This window comes from Geotrypetes seraphini, chromosome 3 (assembly GCF_902459505.1).
Source record: "Geotrypetes seraphini chromosome 3, aGeoSer1.1, whole genome shotgun sequence".
NCBI lineage: Eukaryota > Metazoa > Chordata > Amphibia > Gymnophiona > Dermophiidae > Geotrypetes > Geotrypetes seraphini.
In genome coordinates this window covers 369,130,300-369,150,502 of record NC_047086.1, presented here as the reverse complement: position 1 = coordinate 369,150,502, position 20,203 = coordinate 369,130,300, and the positions used below count along the sequence as shown (strand labels likewise).

At 44.8% G+C, this 20,203-nt stretch overlaps 1 protein-coding gene across 4 annotated transcripts in view; it reads left to right on the top strand.

Annotated features, from left to right (window-relative positions):
• Positions 1-12,652, top strand: part of RDH13 (retinol dehydrogenase 13) — a 46,860-nt gene extending 34,208 nt beyond the window's left edge. For 3 of the 4 annotated variants that reach the window (XM_033935486.1, XM_033935487.1, XM_033935484.1), the window contains 2 exons: positions 4,294-4,395; positions 12,344-12,652. In XM_033935486.1, coding sequence (XP_033791377.1) covers positions 4,294-4,395; positions 12,344-12,606 — 365 coding nt within the window. In that variant the 3' untranslated portion in view covers positions 12,607-12,652. The other variant, XM_033935485.1, reaches the window with a different exon arrangement.
• The last annotated feature ends 7,551 nt before the right edge of the window (positions 12,653-20,203 follow it).

Sequence of the window (20,203 nt, the reverse complement as noted above, 5' to 3'; positions counted from 1 at the left end):
CACCCTGGGAAGCAGGTGGAGTTGGAAAACATGATTGACAGTTTCCTGCAAGAAACTTGCTGGTTCAGATACAAGACCCTAGTGTTCAGGACCCTAGACAACATCTACAAGAAAGAAGATTACCGAGGTAAGAATCTAATCTTTCTATAACTCAAATATCTATTGGAAAATCAGTGCAATAGCCGATGAATAAAAATCAGCGACCTGCCCTTTGAAGCCGTTTAAAAAAAAAAAAAAAAGCCACCCCTGTCTGAAAGGAGTGCATATCTTATGCCACAAGGTCCAACACCACATGAGCCAGACCTTTCTTGAGAACTGCAGCAAACTGTTACCAAGTTAAACGACTACTGTTCTAACCAGCCAATACGAACTGCCCAAGGTTGCCACTGCATGCCAAGCGCACTGGACATGGTGTCAAGTTGGATGAATGACTGATGCAAACAAATTGTAACTTACAATCCTCAGACACCGCGGTGCTTCAAGAAACCCCTCTTCATCACTCTTGCCAAACCCAGCTAAACCCATCAACTTTACCACATCCTTTTTCAACTCCTCATACAACTACTACTACTATTTATTATTTCTATAGTGCTGAAAGGCATACTCAGCGCTGCAATATATGGTCCTTGCTCAGAAGAGCTTACAATCTAATTTGGACAGACAGGACATAGGAGTTGGGTAGTTTCGCATCACTGTCTCAACAGCATTATGAGTAGGCACTCCATGGTGGCCCTGGAGCCACAACATCAGTCCCGAGCTGGAGCTGTTGTCCCCTCTGAGCATCTGGCACAACAATTGAACCAAGGATCCTTCCCTCTGAATTCTATCAACCCACCTCTCTTGGCCCACACATTTTTTTTGTCACCAATAACCCTTTTGTTACTCAACTTACTGAGGCAGACACACTTCTGTCCTTCAGTTAGTGTTTCATCCTTGCTCTGTAGGATCATTCCCCCACTGCCCTTCCTTGGACCCATTACTACAAAAATTCAGTACTTACACCAATCCCCTTTCTGTATCGGCTGGTAGACCTTACAAATGGTTATATACCTCACTGCTACCAGCAGGTGGAGACTGAGAACAAACTTGTATATCAGGATAGCTTCCCCTCTTGCAATCCAGTCTTCCTCAGTCTCCATTAAAGCAGGTAGTAAGACTAATTCAGCTCCCCTCTTAGTACTGTTGGAATTTTGTTTTGGACTCCTGGGTTCCACTTTTGTGCTGGATAGAGGTTGGACAGTTCCTGTTTGGGAATCCAGCCGACCTCAGGGGTGTTAAACTCAGCAGATCTCGTGCTGGGTCCCTCCCCCCACCTTCCTCCACCTCCTCACATTTTTTTAGTGGTGTCTCAGCCGGCGGCCTGGCACCCTGGTTGGTCAGCCCTCCAGCTTTGAGAGCCGTGGAGTATTAAACTAAACTAAAAAACTAAAACTTAGTTTTATAGACCGAGTCATTAACCAAGAGGAGCTCAACTCAGTTTACAATAATGTAAAACATAATACAGTCAAACCTCGGTTTGCGAGTAACCCGGTTTGCGAGTGTTTTGCAAGACAAGCAAAACATTCTCGCAAAACTTGTCTCACAAACAGAGTGTTGACTCGATTTGCGAGCACCCACCCCGAGAACCGGCATCGTTCCCCCCCGCTCGCAAAAGCCCCCCCGCTCGAACTGGCACCCCCCGCTCGACCAGCTTTAACTCACCCCCTGTCTGGCACCAGCACGAGAATCGGCATTGCTCCCCCCCCCCCCGCCCATTTCTCTAACTGACTCAAGTCACTCTGGAGTTTCTCGCTATCCTTCTGCAATCTGATTGCCTGGCATAGCTTTGTGTCGTCTGCAAATTTGATGATCTCACTGGATGTTTCTTCTAGGTCATTGATGAAAATATTAAATAAGATGGGCCCAAGTACCAAGCCCTGGGGCACACCGCTAGTCACTTTCTCCCAGTCTGAGAACTTCCCATTTATGCCCACTCTCTGCTTTCTGTTATCCAGCCATTTGCCTATCCATCTTAGTATATCTCCCTCTGTTCCATGGCTTTGTAGTTTCCTGAGAAGTCTTTCATGTGGAACCTTGTCGAATGCTTTCTGGAAGTCCACCGGTTCTCCACTATCAATTTGTTTGTTCATGGTCTCAAAAAATTGAAGTAAATTCGTCAAACATCACCAAAAATTGACTAGATTTTCTACGTGGTGTTTTTCTCACGATAAGGAGCCTCAACATTCCTCCTTATCTTCTGTTTTAGACTACCTTTTGCACTTATCCACCTCTCAAACCGCCTCCAGTGGTTTGGGACCTCAATGTTGTTCTTACTCAATTGATGAAGCCTCCATTTGAACCAATGTCTATGGCTCATCTGAAGTATCTCACTTGGAAAGTGGTGTTTCTCATTGCCCTCACTTCTGCTCGAAGAGTCAGTGAGCTGCAAGCTTTAGTTGCTGATCCACCTTTCACAGTTTTCCATCATGACAAGGTGGTTCTCTGTACTCATCCTAAATTCTTCCCTAAAGTGGTTTTGGAATTTCATCTCAACCAATCCATTGTTCTTCCAGTGTTCTTTCCAAAGCCTCGTTCTTATCCTGGAGAATCAGCTCTTCATACTCTGAACTGTAAACGTGCTTTGGCCTTCTATTTGGAACGCACCAAACCATACAGAACTGCTCCTCAACTTTTTGTCTCCTTTGATCCATATAAGTTGGGACATCTTAGCTCTAAGCGTACCATCTCCAACTGGATGGCTGCTTGTATCTCTTTCTGCTATGCCCAGGCTGGATTACCCCCTATAGAGTTGAGTCACAGCCCATAAGGTCAGAGCAATGGCATTTTCAGTAGCTTTCCTCAGATCTACACCTATTGAGGAAATTTGCAAGGCTGCTACTTGGTCCTCGGTTCATACTTTCACTTTTCACTATTGTCTGGATGTTTTCTCCAGACAGGATGGCCATTTTGGCCAGACAGTATTACAAAATTTATTCTCCTAAATTGCCAACACTCCCACCATTCTGGTTAGCTTGGAGGTCACCCATATGTGAGAATAGGCTGCCTGTTTGTCCTGGGATAAAGCACAGTTACTTACCGTAACAGGTGTTATCCAGGGACAGCAGGCAGCTATTCTCACAACCCACCCACCTCCCCTGGTTGTCTTCTCTACTAGCTATCTGAACTGAGGAGACACGCCCTGTGCTGGGTGGGAAGGCACTCGCGCATGCGCGGTGCGGCTTACTCAAAACTTCTAGTTTCTACAAGCAAGTCTGCTTGCGAGGCGTCCGCATCGGGGCTCCGCCAGTGATGTCACCCATATGTGAGAATAGCTGCCTGCTGTCCCTGGATCACACCTGTTATGGTAAGTAACTGTGCTTTATCCCCAGTTGGGTTAATTGTGCACCTAGTGATGACATGTAAACGTTGAAGAGTAGTGGGGACAGTGGAGACCCCTGCAGAACACCGGATGGATTATTCCAGGTTTTAGATAGATTGTAGTTAAAACGTACTTGATACATGCGGGATGTAAGGAATCATCGGAACCAGTTTAGCACCTCGCCTCCGATACCAATTGCGTCCAAGCACTTTAACAGTTTCCCATGGTCCACCAGGTCAAAGGCAGAGCTGATGTCAAATTGCATAATCAATGCACTAAGGCTGCGGTAGGGGTTTAACATGCATTAAACTGCCTGCCGCGCTAGCCGCTAACGCCTACATTGAGCAGGTGTTAGTTTTTTAGCTGGCCGCGGGGGTTAGCATGTGATGAAATGTCCAACGTGCTAACCCCGTTAAAAGGACCCCTTTAAGTGTTCGAGGCTTGTGCAGATGAGGACAGGGCTTGCAGGGATGAGACAGGGACAGGATGGGGAAGGAGATAGATCCCACAGGGACAGATTTGTCCCCATGTCATTCTCTAGCCTTGACATATCACCAAAAAGCACAATATTGCAACAGAACATTATTTTCTAAAAATTTTTCTTCATGCTTTACCCTTCTTCAGTACACCACCCATCCACTTAATAAAACCACCAAAACCCTACATCTCCCTTCTGTATCTATTAACTCACTATCATCTACCCAATCTCCATAGCAACCCAGGCATTCCCTTCTCCCCACAACCATACTTACCCTCCTCTTCCCCCCCCCAACTCTGAATGTGAGCCTTCTTATGAAATTGTAATCATAAAGAAATATGGCAATCCACCATTTTGTGGATTTCTAATGAAATAGTAGCATTTGCTTTTGGATTAGTAATAATCATCTGGTATTTGATTTGTTCATTTGGAGTAACTGACTCTTTGCTTAACACAGGGACAGAAGTCACAACAAATTCTCTTCACCCTGGTGTTGCTTCTACGGAGCTTGGCAGGCACACAGGAATGCACAAGTCTGCCTTTTCCAGTACTACATTAGGTGAGCAGTTCAATGTAGCGGTCCTCGTAACAGAGAAATAATCCTGATCAACTTGTATTTCTTCAGATGAAAGTCAGGATTTGGGAATTACAGCATCATTCTGTCTGAGTTCAGTAGCTATTTAATAGACAGACTAGAGAAAAGAATCGAGGCATTCTAGGTGAACTGCCAGCCACGTACCTCCTGTTTCCCAGTTCATTTTAAGCTTCCCTCTGAGATTTTGATAACTGACTCAATTATCATCCTCCTTTTTTTTTTTCCAAAAATTATTTTATTAAAATTTAAATAGAACATTACAAATAATACTAACACAATCTAACTAAATAAGAAAAATAAGTAAATAAATAAATCAATGATCAGGCCTGTCATAACACAATGAAAACAGAAAATTTACTTCTTCATATTCAACACATCGTTCCAAATTTTTTTAAATTTCCACACATTGCCACACTTAATTGCATATATTTTCTATACAAACATACCATATTCCACCATATGTTGTATTCCAATTTAGAGAAATCCTTCCAGTTAGATAAAATTGTTTTGATAGCTATTACTAATAAATTCTTAAGTAATTGGTTTTTATAGGTGTTTAAAGTAGATTTAAGCCCAAATTCTCCCAGAATAATTATCGAATAAGTTAGTGGTTCTGTTATAGGCACTGTTAACCAAATCATACTCCAATATGACTCAACAAATGGACATTTGTTCTAAAGTACATTACATTACATTAGTGATTTCTATTCCGCTTGTACCTTGCGGTTCAAAGCGGATTACATAAGAAGAAGCTGGACATTTCCAGGAGGGTACATGACATTTAGGGTAAGACATAGTTACATAATGAGTATAGACTTGGTATCATTGGATGAGAGCAGTTATATTACATTACATATCAAATCTTTTTCCGGTTTTTGGTCGGTTGAGGATTTGGTGTCAGGGAGAGGGTAACCTGGTCGGTGTATGTGGAAGAGGAGATTAGGTGTTATGAATATGCTTTTTGAAAAGTAGCGTTTTGAGTTCTTTGCGGAATGCTTTGAAGTCAGATGTTGAGGTTAATAATCTGGTTATGGAGGGTTCGAGTTTTGCTGCATGCGTTGCTATGAGGTTATCGTAAAGCTTTTTACGATGAGTGCCGTTGAGTGGTGGGTATGAGAATGGTGTCAGTGTTCTTCTTATTCTGGGTGGAAGGTTCCGGTGTAGGCGATCGATTAGATAGGCAGGTGCTGTACCGTTGAGTACTTTGAAGATTAGACAGTATAGTTTGAATTGGATTCTGGCTCTGATCGGTAGCCAATGTGAGTCTAGGTAGGCGTTAGTTATGTGGTCATATTTTCCGAGGGAATAGATTAGTCTGAGAGCCGTGTTCTGAATGGTCTGTAGTTTTTTGATCATTTTTGTAGGACATGGTAGATATAGGATATTGCAGTAGTCCACAAGTCCTAGTACCAGGGATTGAACAATGATCCTGTAGTGTTCTTTGTCGAAGAATTTCCTTATTTTTCGTAAGTTGCGCATTGTGAAGAATGCTTTTTAGGTAGTTTTGTTGATTTGAGTCTGCATAGTGCAGCATCTATCTATCAGCACTCCCAGGATTTTGAGGGAGGTCTGGATTGGGTATTTGGTAGTTTTGATTTCCAGGTCTGATATGGATGGGATTTTGTCCATTTCAAGCATTAAGAATTTGGTTTTATCCGAGTTTAGTTTTAATTTGTGGTTTGTCATCCATTTTTCTACTTCGTCCAGTATTGTTTCCAAGTGTCCAGTAGCGGAGTTGTCTTGGGTTTCGAAGGGGAGGAGGATAGTTATGTCGTCTGCGTAACTGAAGGATGTTACGTTTAGGTTGTCTAGAGTGGTACCAAGGGAAGAGATGTAGAGGTTGAATAGAATGGGCGAAAGTGGAGAGCCCTGAGGGACTCCACATGGATTAGACCATGTGTTGGATTTCGTGTCGTTTATCTTAACTCTGTAAGTTCTTGTTTTAAGGTATCCTTGGAACCAGTTGTACACCACCCCTGAGATCCCTATTGCGTCAAGTATCTGGAGTAGTATGGTATGATCAACTAGATCAAAGGCTGCGGAAAGATCTAGTTGGATAATTAGGATCCTGTGACCTTTACTGAGGTGTTGTCGGGCTATGTCCAGTAGTGTTGCTAGTAGAGTTTCCGTGCTGTGGTAAGATCTAAATCCTGATTGGGATGAGTGAAGTATATTGTGGTCTGCTAGGTAGTTAGAGAGGTATTGAGCCACGAGTCCTTCAATCAGCTTGACATAGAGTGGGATTGAAGCGATCGGTCTGTAGTTGGTAGGTGTGTCTACAGGGCCTTTTTGGTCTTTCAATATGGGTGTGATTATGATCTCTCCTAGATCTTGTGGGAATTGGCCTTCTATGAGAGTGCTTTGTATCCACTGCATGAGGCTGGTTTTGAATTTAGGGGAGGCATTTGTGAGTAGATACGATGGGCAGTTGTTCAATTCGCATGAGGTGTGGCTGTATTTTTTATATAGTCGGTTCAGTTCAGGCCATTGTAGAGTTGGGAAGGTGGTCCATGTTCTATCTGCTGTTATGGCTTCTTCTGTTGTGGGGGTAGTTATTAACTCGTTGAGTATGGTAGTTGAGTTATTGAAGGTAGTTCTGATTTTGATGATCTTGAGTTTGAAATGGTCAGCTAGTACCAATTCCAACTTTACAAGTCCAACAAAATTTCCCTTTAGAATTATCTATTTTAGATAATTTAACTGGAGTCCAAAATACCTTATGCATTAGAAAGAATGATGATTGCATTAGACTTGCTGATTGCCAAACAACTTTCCACTGGGTTTCATCCAATTTAATATTTTAGTCAAATTCCCAAGTCCCCCGAGTCCCTTTAGGTCGCCCACACAAATTTAACTTTATACCACTTAGTAGCTGTACCTCTACAGTTCACTAAAGAGGAGCTAAGTGACACAAAATCTGGTTGTACATCTTGAACTTATTTTGTAAATGAGCAGATTTTATACAAAGTAGAAGCTGAATCCATCTATAATAGTGTTGATCGGGTAGCTTATATTTATCCACTAAAACAGAAAAGGGCAACCAATCTTGTTGATGTCTCAATTGTCTAATCTGCCAAACACCAGCTGTCTTCCAAATTTCCCAATTAACACTCAATCCTTGAATTTTATATCTGGAATTATTCCAAATTGGAGCCCAAATAGCATCGTTCTATTTAATATCTACAGTTCTTTCTAATTCATGAATTGCTTCCCTGGTAGCTGTTACTACAGGATTACTACTCAAATCACCTTTAACATCCATAAAAGGTAACATCCTACCACGCATCTTACTTTTAAAAAAGAACCAGTCGCAGCAGATAGAACCTGGTTCCATTTCTCACCCATACAATGGTCAGACTTAAACAATCTTTATAATAAATACAGTCATGCAGCCTGCGACCTTAACCATTGCCCCCCATACCTACTGAAAACCTCAAGTACATTATTCCGCTCCCTGCTTCTACAATGGATACACTCTTTACTACTAGAGGGTCATTTCCCACAAGAACTCAACAAAATCATAACTCCGATATTAAAAGACCCCAAAGGAGCAATGGACCAACCATCCAACTACAGACCCATAGCCTCAATCCCACTGTACATCAAACTGATGGAAGGCCTCATAGCCAAAACTTTAGCCTCATACCTAGATAATCACAACTTACTCCACCCCACACAGTCGGGCTTCAGAGCCAACTACAGCATGGAGACCTACTAGGAACACTAATGGACACTGCCAGACAATACCTCTGTACAGGAAGAAAATCCTGCTCATACAACTAGATCTCTCTGCAGCCTTCGACCTGGTAGATCACGACATTCTTCTACAAACTCTAGACTCCATAGGAATCTCAGGCAAAGTACTTGCATGGTTTAAAGGCTTCCTACAATCCAGAACCTACAGGGTTAAAACAATGCAAGAAAAATCAGAACCATGGTCCAACCCCTGCGGAGTTCCCCAAGGATCACCCCTATCACCCACACTATTCAATATATACAAAGCTTCCCTCAGCTACTACCTAGACAAACATGACATAACTTCATACAGCTATGCAGATGACATCACTATTCTCCTCCCCTTCAACTACCCAGAACCCACCATGACAAGCACAATACACAGAACACTCGAAACAGTAGCAACATGGATGACAGAGCACAAATTAAAACTTAATCCTGACAAAACAAACTTCATTCTCCTAGAAACAACAAAACTCCAACCTTAACAAATCTAATAATAAATTCGATCTCATACCCAATTCAACCCACACTAAAACTTCTGGGAGTAATAATTGACAGAGGCTGTACCATGCAACCACAAATCAACAAAGTAATAAAAGCATCGTTCGTGACCATGAGAAATCTAAGACAAATCTGAAAATTCTTCGACAGGAAACAATTCCTACTTTTGGTACAATCTCTTATCCTTGGGCTAATAGACTACTGCAACATACTATACCTCCCATGCCCAGCGACCATGATAAAACAATTACAAACAATACAAAATACAGCCCTGTGATTCGTCTACTCACTGAAAAAATATGACCATGTCACAGAGGAAAACCTCACTCACACTGGCTTCCAATACAAGCAAGAGTACACTTCAAATTCTACTGCCTACTTTTCAAGGCTATTAACAGAGAATGTCCAACCTACTAGAATAACTGACTAACTCAATCCTCTTCTACAAGGCACAGGAGAACTCACTCACTATTCACACACCCATCATCCAAAAATATCAAACAAAAAAAACTATATGACAACCTAATAGCCTCCAAAGCAGCTAAACTGGACAGACAAATCACCATTCTGTTATCATCGACCACAGACTACAAAACCTTCAAAAAAGATATTAAAACCATACTCTTCAAAAAAATACATAAAACCCATCTAGCATGACCAGTCCCTACCCAATCCCCTCCAACCCTCTCTATACCCTTAATACACTTTAATGTGCTTCTAACTACCCAACAAAGTCTAAAATGCTTCTAACTTACCCAACACTTATCACCTTAAGATCTCGACTTCTCTTTGGTAATTCTTATTACCCAACATTTATCACCTTAAGATCTCGACAACTCTTTGGTACTTCTTAAGTAAATATTATGACATCGCTTATGCTATTCCTATTTGGTACTTCTTAAGTAAATATTATGACATCGCTTTTGCTATTCCTGCAAACTTTTAATGTAATTCTTGATAACTTTGATGTAATCCGCCTTGAACCGCAAGGCATTGGCGGAATAGAAATCAGTAATGTAATGTAACTTTGTTTTCTTTGGATATACATAGTGGGTGGGGGTTATATTCAAAACAATTAGGTTTGCTGAAAAATAACCAGTTAGTGATGATCTCAAAACCAGGGCATTCTAGAGCAGAACTGGCACTTGGGTAGTTTACATGTTGATATTTAAAACTTAACCAGCCAGGTTAAGCACACAAATAGAACCACATAAAAGTCAGCCTTTTCTTTATGGGGTAACCCATAGATGGTTAAGTCCTGAATATCACACTTAACCGGCTATGCATTATCTAGTTCCACAAACCCAGAAATTAAATGCTGGTGCCCGGACATGGCCTGGCATCAAATTTCTGGATTTAACCTTGGTGACGATCAGCAGAATGCTGATCATCACTGGTTGAGTATTGGATTCAATATAAATGTGTTTAACAAATCATACTACAGTGCCTGACTGAATATGTAGTCTTCAATTTTTGCAGGTAGGTTACAAGGGAAAAAAAAAAAAAATCAAGAATACCGTATTTTTTGCTACATAAGACGCACTTTTTCCCCCCAAAAAAGTGGGTGGAAATAAGGGTGCGTCTTATGAAGCAAATATACCTCCCCCCCCCGGCGGTACCTTTAAATTTTGGAGGTCAGTGGACAGCTGCCTGCTGCTTGTTGGGGCCCGCGGCGCACAAGCGCGCTGCCTGGGCCCACAACACTTCCTAATTGTGCCAGTCGACGGCTGCCTGCTGATTACCTGCACGTTGGGGCCAGTGGTGCACAAGCGTGGCGCTGTGTGGGGGCGCACCACTTCTGAATGGCTGCCTCAGTTCTCGCCTCACACCGCTGGCCCCGACATGCCGGTAATCAGCAAGCAGCCAGGGGGGGGGGGTGGTATATTTCACATACTTTTCCTACATGTGTTCTTTTGAGTCTCTGCTGTTTCCTTCCCTCCCTTTACCTGCTCTCCTTTAGCCTCTCTCCGTACTTTGTGCCTGCGTTTCCTCTGCTGGTCTTGACTATGACTCTTCTGTTCATGCTTGTGAGAACCTGAAACCTATCATTGTTGCTCAACTGTGCTGACAATGCCAAAAATCAGTATACCACCGGGGGGCTTGGATGGAATTTAAAGGTGCTGGGGGTATGTAATAGTGATGATTGATTGGAGGGGGCTGGGATGGAATTTAAAAGTGCTGGAGGGCTATGTAAAAGTGATGATTGATTTGGGGGGGGGGGGGACAGAATTTAAAGGTGCCGGGGAGCTGGGATGGAATTTAAAGATGTTGGGTATATATTAGTATACAATTTTGTTCAGAATGGGTTTTTTTCTTGTTTTCCTTCTCTAAATGTTATGGTGAGGTGCATCTTATGGAGCGAAAAATACAGTACATTTTTAAATGAAAAGAAACCTATACCACATTATTGAAGGTAATCTCTGGAATAGCTGGTTAGGATGCACTATATCAGTGGTCTCAAACACGCGGCCCGGGAGCCACATGTGGCCCGCCAGGTACTATTTTGAGGCCCTCGGTATGTTTATCATAATCACAAAAGTAAAATATAACAGTTTCTTGATCATATGTCTCTTTAGCTATAAATGATAATATTATTATTATTAAGACTTAGTCAAAAGGAAAGATTTATAAACTAAAAAGAGTTTTATCTTATACAAAATTGTTATTTCTTTAATAAGACATGAACTATTTTTTCTGAGGCCTCCAAGTAACGACAAATCAAAAATGTGGCCCCGCAAAGGGTTTGAGTTTGAGACCACTGCACTATACCAACCAACCACCCCTCTCCCCCCCCAAAAAAAACCCCCAACCCATGAACCTTCATAACTGGGCACTTTTGTGAAATAACACAAAATGTGTTATATATTGAAGGGTCATGAACCATTCTCTTCTTTTCCATTTGTTAGAAGTTTCATGTCACAAATTTGTGCTTCAGGCTAAGTTATCAGAAGGCCAGCACCAGTTGAACCAGCACCAGTTTTTAAATATTTCTTCCTCCAGCCCTGGGTTGTATATGACTACAATGGGTACACTGTCTTTTATTTTTTTTGTACTACAGGTTTACCCCAGTTGGATTATGCACATAGAGGGCTACATGAAAAGCATATACATGTTGTGCACTTTAATCTTAAAATCTGCTCTTATATCCATTGTAAGCCTGTTATTAGAGTTCAGGATAAGTGAAATATATGACAAGCTGACCTAATAAGACCTCACAGAGAATGACGAAACCCCAAAGTGGTCCCACACAACAAAAACACAGAGAAAAAGCATAATGGGATTGGCCAAATCGGTGGACCAGGCGTTCAAAGATGCTCTTTATTTAGCAATGATGCCCAGTACACAAATGCTCAGGATTGCAACTGTAGTGAGATAGTGGGATTTAAACACAGGCCTTCATCATCCTTGTGATGTCTTATATATGAGCAGGATCATGAATTTGGCTATTAGATAACCACTTAACAGGATTTGGTAGACTATCTGTGCACTTGTTAACACAGAGACACCTCTTTCCTAGTAAGATCTTACCCATTCTAGGTGTCAGGTTTGCAACAATGAACCCGTTAGCATCAATGGGTGGAGTCGGGTAGCTGTGTTGGCACAATAAGCATTATCACCTCTTAAGATCCAGAATAGACTGACTGACAGCAAATTTTTTTTGGGTGGCTTTCAGGACCCTTGTTTTGGATCCTAGTGAAAACACCAGTGCAGGCAGCACAACCCAGTGTATATCTAGCTGTAGCTGAAGAACTGGAAGGTGTGTCTGGGAAATATTTTGATGGGATGAAAGAAAAAGAGCCAGCCCCACAAGCCCAAGATGAAGCAGTTGCTAGAAAACTCTGGGAAATAAGTGCCCAACTCGTGCACCTGAAAGAAACGCAATCTCTCGCCACAGCTGGGACAAGCTCTGACATAATAGATGCACATCCTATATAGATGCATTTTGTTGTACACCATAAAATAAATAAAATCTTGGCTGATGTAGTAGATAGTGTACAGTGATGGTTTGTTTGTTTTTTATTCGTAAGGGCTTTATTTTTAATATTAAACTTAAGTCACACTTCAGGTATGTAGCCAGAATGGCTGTACTCTATTTAGATTATAGCCAATTTTCAGCCAGCATTTCCATCTGCTGTATTCCTGGATCTTCAGTGCCAGGCTATGTCCAGCATTGAACAGCCCGTTATGGATTGGTCACTAAAGCTTATGCAGTTAATAGTTAGCTCTTAACCACATAAGCTGAATGGCTTAAATTAGAAACATGAAGGCAGATAAAGGCCCATCTAGTCTGCCCATCCACATTAACCATTATCTCTTTCTCTCTTCGAGAGATCCCACATGCCTATCCCAGGACTGCTATTTATGTGGCCTAATTAAAAAGGTATCTTATGCAGTTAAGGGCAAAATATTTATTTTTATAGCCTGTCCTCCCCAGGATCCCAGAACGGGTTACAAGGATACATACACAAAGGGCTCCTTTTACTAAGGTGTGCTAGGGTTTTAACGCGCAGAATAGCGCGCGCTAGACCTTAATGCCAGCATTGACATGGCGTTAGTTCTAGAAGCGTAGTGCGCGGTAATTTCCTACGTGCGCTAAAAACACTAGCATACCTTAGTAAAAGGAGCCCAAAGTTTTCAGGAACAGAGATACATATGCTACAGGATCAATATTAAGGCTAGTATTACTCTTAACAAGAGATGCTGTAAAATCTTCCACAGATTTACTCCCTTCTTTAAGCTTTTGAAGAGAATTTTATATCACAAGCAATTTTTGAATCTTCTAAGTCCACACATTATTCTATCTATAGCCAGCTGGTTAGTAATTGATTATCCTAAGGCAACACTTGGGAATTGCTGAGAAAACTGCATTAAATATATAATCTAAATAATAAACTGTTGTTGCTTTAAAACAGAGTCCCCAAAAATGTTAGAGTCTACTAATGCTATACTAGATATTTCTTAGAAATTAAGATGTATGGGGGAGGAATGAAAAGATGATCACATGGTGGTACTATTGTTATGCAATTTGCCTGATTTATATGACCTTGCCAAGTACTATGGAAATGAAACCAAAGGGAAGCTCAGCTGGAGAACAAGCAACTCACTACAAACATGCAATCCCAACTGCCAAGAAATACTACTATTCAAAATACATAACAGGCGCTTGTAAGTCATCAGCACTCTACACTATTGTCCGATCACTCTTTCCTTATTTAAAAAAACAAACAAACCCCAAAACAAACAACTCCCCCCACTCAACCAACCATCAGCAATAGAACTAGCTGACCACTTTGACCAAAAAAATAAAAAACATTAGAACAAATCTTGGACAACCACCACCACCAAGTTCCCCAGATCCTCTTGATCAAGACAATCATCTCTCATTCAGCACATTCTCAAAATTCAAACTCCTCTCTTTGGATGATCTATACAAAGTTATTCCGACTATGAACACCTCAAATAACCCTACTGAGACTATCCCACAAACCACTTAAAAAAAATTATTTCCTATATTCGGACCTTTCTTACTGGAAATAACCAAAAGTCTCTCAACCAATGCTGTACCAAAATCTTGGAAACCTGTTCTAGTCTTCCCTAAACTAAAAATCCAAAATCTAGAAGGAGACCAATGCACTAACTACTGACCAATTGCCAACTTGCCTTTCATTGCCAAGCTTACAGAAAAAATAGTGTTCAATCAACTTTCTGACTTTTTCCGAGAAAACAAATGCTCTTCACCCAAATCAAATGGGTTTTCGTGTAAATCATTCCACAGTAATATCTCTACTTGGTCTCACTACAACTATTTACATATCCTTTTGATATCCCTCGATCTATTAGCAGCATTCAACACAATCGATCATGACCTCTTCCTTCATCATCTCAAAAAGCACAGTTACTTACCATAACAGGTATTATCCAGGGACAGCAGGCAGATATTCTCTACATGTGGGTGACGTCACCGACGGAGCCCCTTAGCGGACATTTTCGCAAGCAGACTTGCTTGAAGACCTTCAAGCTTGCGATTAGCCCGCGCATGCGCCCCTCCCACCTGGTCTAGGGCATGCGTCTCCTCAGCATGTCCTCAATTCAGATAGCTAGCAAAGAAGCCAACCACGGGGAGGTGGGTGGGTTGCAAGAATATCTGCCTGCTGTCCCTGGATAACACCTGTTACGGTAAGTAACTGTGCTTTATCCCAGGACAAGCAGGTAGCATATTCTCTACATGTGAGAGATCTCCAAGCTAACCAGAATGGGATGGAGGGAGAGTTGGCAATTTAGGAGAACAGATTTTGCAAAACGGACTGGCCAAAATGACCATCGTGCCTGGAGAAAGCATCCAGACAGTAGTGCGAGGTAAATGTATGAACCGAGGACCAAGTGGCAGCCTTACAGATTTCCTCAAGTGGAGTCGAGCAGAGGAAAGCAACAGACACCGCCATCACTCTGACCTTGTGGCCAGTGACTCGACCCGGGAGGGAGAGACCAGCCTGAGTGTAACAAAAAGAGATACAAGCGGCCAACCAGTTAGAAATGGTCTGCTTAGAAACAGAATGACCCAAGCGATTAGGATCAAAAGAGAGGAACAGCTGGGGAGCAGTACGATGAGGAGCGGTGCGCTTCAAGTAGAAGGCCAGCACATGCTTACAATCAAGAGAATGCAGAGCCATTTCTCCAGGGTGAGAATGGGGCTTTGGAAAAAACTCAGGGAGAACAATGGATTGGTTGATGTGAAACTCAGAAACTACCTTAGGGCAAGAATTTGGGATGGGTACGGAGAACCACTTTACCATGATGGAAGACAGTGAAAAGAGAGTCCGCTACCAAGGCTTGAAGCTCACTGATCTGACGGGCAGAAGTGAGAACAATAAGAAACACAACCTTCCAAGTAAGATACTTCAAGTGAGCCTGCGCTAGCAGCTCGAACAGAGGTTTCATTAAGCGAGCAAGGACCCATTAAGATCCCAAACCACAGGAACAGGCTTAAGGGGCGGATGAACGTGGAAAAGGCCTTTCATGAAGCGGGAAACCACAGGATGAACAGAGATAGACTTCCCGTCAATCGGCTGATGAAAAGCAGCAATGGCACTAAGGTGGACTCGAACCGAAGAGGACTTGGGTGCAGAGCAGGTAAGTGTAACAGATAGTCCAGGACAGCAGATAAGGAGGCAGACAGCGGCTCCTGCTGTCGAGTAGCACACCAGGAAGAAAAACGGGTTCACTTCTGATGATTACATTGGCGAGTGGACTCCTTCCGAGACGCCTCCAGGACATCCAGCACAGGATGGGAGAACGGGAACGAGGGCATCAAGTCTTGAGGAACCAAGCCGTTAAGTGCAGAGACAGTAGGTTGGGATGAAGTAGATAACCCCCGACTCTGCGTATACAGTGAAGGAAAAACAAGCAGAAGAAGAGGCTCCCTGGAACTGAGTTGTAACAGGAGGGAGAACCACGGCTGTCGGGGCCACCGAGGAGCTATCAGAATCATGGTGGCACTCGTGGACTTGAGCCTGACGAGAGTCTTCAGAATCAGAGGGAATGGAGGGAACGCATACAGAAGCAGGAAAGCATCCGCCTCGAGTCTGAGTGGGGTGTAGACCCTGGAGCAGAAGCGGGGCAACTTGTGTTTGCTGGGGGGACGCGAACAGATCGACGTCTGGAGTCCCCAAACGAGTAAATACCTGATGCAGGGTCAAGGAATGGACGGACCGTTCGTGAGGCTGCAGAAGATGACTCAACTTGTCTGCCAGACAATTGTGCTGGCCCTGAATGTAGACTGCTCGAAGGAATATGTTGCGGCGGATGGCCCAAGCCCAGAGCCGCATCACCTCCTGGCACAGGGACAGGGACCCCATTCCCTCCTGTTCGTTGATATAATACATGGCGACCTGGTTGTCCGTGCGGACCAGCACCACTCGGTCGTGAAGCAGGAGACAAAAAGCTTTCAGGGCGAGGAAGATCGCTCGAAGCTCCAGCTGATTGATGTGACAAAGTCGGTCGGTACTGGACCAAAGACCCTGAGTGCGAAGACCATCCAGATGAGCTCTCCAAGCGTAGGCCGATGAGTCCGTCACCAGGACCTTCTGCGGAGGAGGAGCATAAAACAGAAAACCCCTGGAAAGATTGGAAGAGAGCATCCACCAACGGAGGGACTGCCTCAACAAAGGAGTCATGACAATGAGTCGAGAGACAGGGTCCCGATCCTGGTTCCATAGGGATGCTAGAGTCCATTGAGAAATACGGAGTTGAAGTCTGGCAAAAGGAGTCACGTGAACCGTGGAGGCCATGTGACCTAGGAGGACCATCATGAGCCAATTCGGGGCCGAGGACAGATGGGCTATCCTCCGGCTGAGCCGTGTCCAGGACCGCTCCGATAAATTCCAGAGATTGGGACGGGCAGAGCTGAGACTTGGGGAAGTTCACCTCGAAGCCGAGGCTCTGAAGGAGCAAGATGGTTTGATTTATCGCTCGCAGACCTTCGTGGCGAGAGGACACTTTGATCAACCAGTTGTCGTGGTAGGGAAATACCTGCAGGCTGGAGACACAGGGCCGCAGCTACCACGAGACATTTCGTGAAGACCCTCGGAGAGGCCGCCAGGCCTAAGGGAAGAACACGATACTGGAGATCCCCCCACCCGGAATCTCAGATACCGGTGACAGGCTGGGTGTATCGGAATGTGCGTGTACGCCTCCTTGAGGTCCAGTGAGTACAGCCAGTCCCCCTCGTCCAAGAGGGGGTACAAAGTAGGAAGAGTGAGCATTCTGAACCGTTTCCTGACCAGAAACTTGTTCAGAGCACGGAGGTCCAGGATTGGACGTAGATCCCCGTCTTCTTGGGTACCAGAAAGTACTGGGAATAAAATCCAGTGTTCCACTGGTCCGGGGGAACCTCCTCGACTGCCTGAAGGCGAAGCAGGGCATGAGCTTCCTGCAAAAGGAGAGGCAGCTGAGACAGAGCAGAAGGAAACTCTCTTGGAGGAAGGTCCGGGATACATGACTGAAGTGAAGGGAGTACCCCTCCCGGATGATAGAAAGCACCCAACTGTCGGTGGTATGACTTTCCCACTGGGCATAGAAATGATGGAGACAATCCCTGATGGGGAGGGGGGAAGGCTCCAGGAGGAAGGGAGCCCGAAGGCTCGGACCGGAATTGTCAAAAAGACGGCCCAGTCTTCGCCGGAGCCGGCGGCTGGGCCTTAGTTTGACGTTGTTGCGGGCGCTTCAAAGGAGGCCGAGAGAATACAGGAGTAGATTTCTGCGGGTACCTCCAGAGAGGAATTTTGTATTGCTGAGCCGGAGGGGCCTTCGATTTAAGTTTCACCAGAGACAAAGGACCGTTCGTGGTCCGATAGGCGCTTGGTGGCCGCTTTGATGGAATCATTGAAGAGCTCATGACCCACACATGGGAGATTGGCAAGACGATCCTGTAGATTCAGATCCATATCCACAATGCGGAGCCAAGCGAGGCAACACATGGCGACCGCAAAGGCCGTGACTCTCGAGGACAACTCGAAGGCATCGTAGGCCGCCTGAAACATATAGAGGCGGAGCTGGGAGAGGGTCTCCTCAAGGAGACAAAACTCCTGACGCCGAGAATCCGGTATATCCTCCTGGAACAAGCGGAGGGCGTCCACACAGAACCGGAGGTAGAACGTGAAGATAAAGTTATAGTTGAGAACACGATTCACCATCATTGAGTTTTGGTAAAGACGGCGACCAAACTTGTCCATCGTTCGGCCCTCCCGGCCTGAAGGGACGGCAGCGTAAACCTTAGAGGGGTTGGATTTCTTCAAGGAAGACTCAACCACCAAGGATTGATGAGAAAGCTGAGAACTTTCAAACCCCTTAACTGGCATTGTCCGGTAATGAGGCTCCAACTTGGAGGAAATGGCCGTGATCGCATAGGGGGGTCTCCAGGTTCCGGAGAAAGGTTTTCTGGAGAACCTGGTACAATGACAAGCGCAATGCCTCACAGGGCAGTTGATCAACACCCATTTCCGCCAGATATTCCTGGGTATAACGGGACAGACTGGAGGTCCAGTTTCAAGGTCCTACCCATGTCAGAGATGAAACGAGTAAAGGAGGAGTGTCGAGAAGAAGACTCATCCTCCTGAGGGGACCCCGAATGAGATCTGGGGGCAGCTGAGAAAGAGGGAGAAATTTCCCTTGAATAGTAAGCCGGGGCCTCGGAGTCCTGCGAATGGGAGACCGTAGAGGCCCGACTAAAGTGTCTGGGGGCGTCGAGGAACGACCCCATGCAAGGTGGGCCGGGGAAGGCCCCAGGGTCCGAGGAATTAGCTGACGAAGCCTCAGAGATAACGGGGTAAAGAAAAATTCTTCCACCGGTTTTGAAGAAGACCCCTTAGAGGCTGGTAGCTGCAATCGTGTGTCTGGAAGGTTTCGCAGTTGGAGTCCTGCCCTGAAGGGGCGGAGAAGATCAGGGCTTTTTAGGAGGGGCAAACCTCGACATCGTAGCGGTGGAAAAACAGCCTCCTGGCCTGGATCCCTGAAAAGTCACAGGTGACTCGGGTAATGAAGAATCGCTCGTGGGAACCCGGCGAGTCTTGCGGGCATGGCCTCAAGATACGAGGAGATGCTCAAGCTGGTCAGATCGAGACTGGGTCGAGACCGAGGTCAGAGGTGTCGAAGTCGGGACCAGTTGGCTCACCACCGAGGAAAGCTGCGTGGTAAGTCTAGCCTTAAGCATGTCCTCGAACATAGGCACCGAGATCAAAGGTGGTTGGGTCTTAGGTGCAACAGTGCGCTCCTTCGGGGCGACCTCGAGGAAGAGTATTCCCTACGTGAGGAGGCACGCTTAGAATGATGTCTCTAAGACGCCAACGAGGCGGCACTGACATGAGACTCTGAGGTAGGCTTCTTTGCCGGCACACCTGAGGAGGAAAGAGGAGACTTACCTGAGGCCGGAGTAGTAGGAGGGGCCGAGGCTGGAGCCTTCGAGACCGACATGGACTTTGAGGCCGAGGCGCCCAATGAGGGTGCCGAGGCCGAGCTCGAGGCCTGTCCCGCAGGATCCATGGGGCCAAAGAGTTAGAGAATCTTGGCCACCCTCCTACGAAGAACCCGCGGTTGCAAAGTCGCACAACGGGGGCATGATTTTAGCGCAGTACTCTGCACTCCACACACCAACGATGAGGGTCAGTGATGGAGATAACCCAGTTGCACTTAGTACAGTTTTTAAACCCGGAACGAGGCCGGGACATAAGAAAAAATACGGCCGTGGCCCCGCAAGGCCAGGCAGCCAGAGTAAAACCGGGTAACCCGGTCAAAAATATACGAACTGAAAAAAACGAAAAAGAAAGGAACACACAAACGCGGGCACAGCGACTCAAATGAAGCTACCTAAACAAGCTGCGGTGCAAGAGGGACGAGATCGCACGAAGCAAGGGAGCAGTGCTTCTGGCTCCACGGAAAACAGAGAACTGAGAACACGCTCAGGAGAAGCATGCCCTAGACCAGGCGGGAGAGGCACGCGTGCATGCGCGGGCCAATCGCAAGCTTGAAGGTCTTCAAG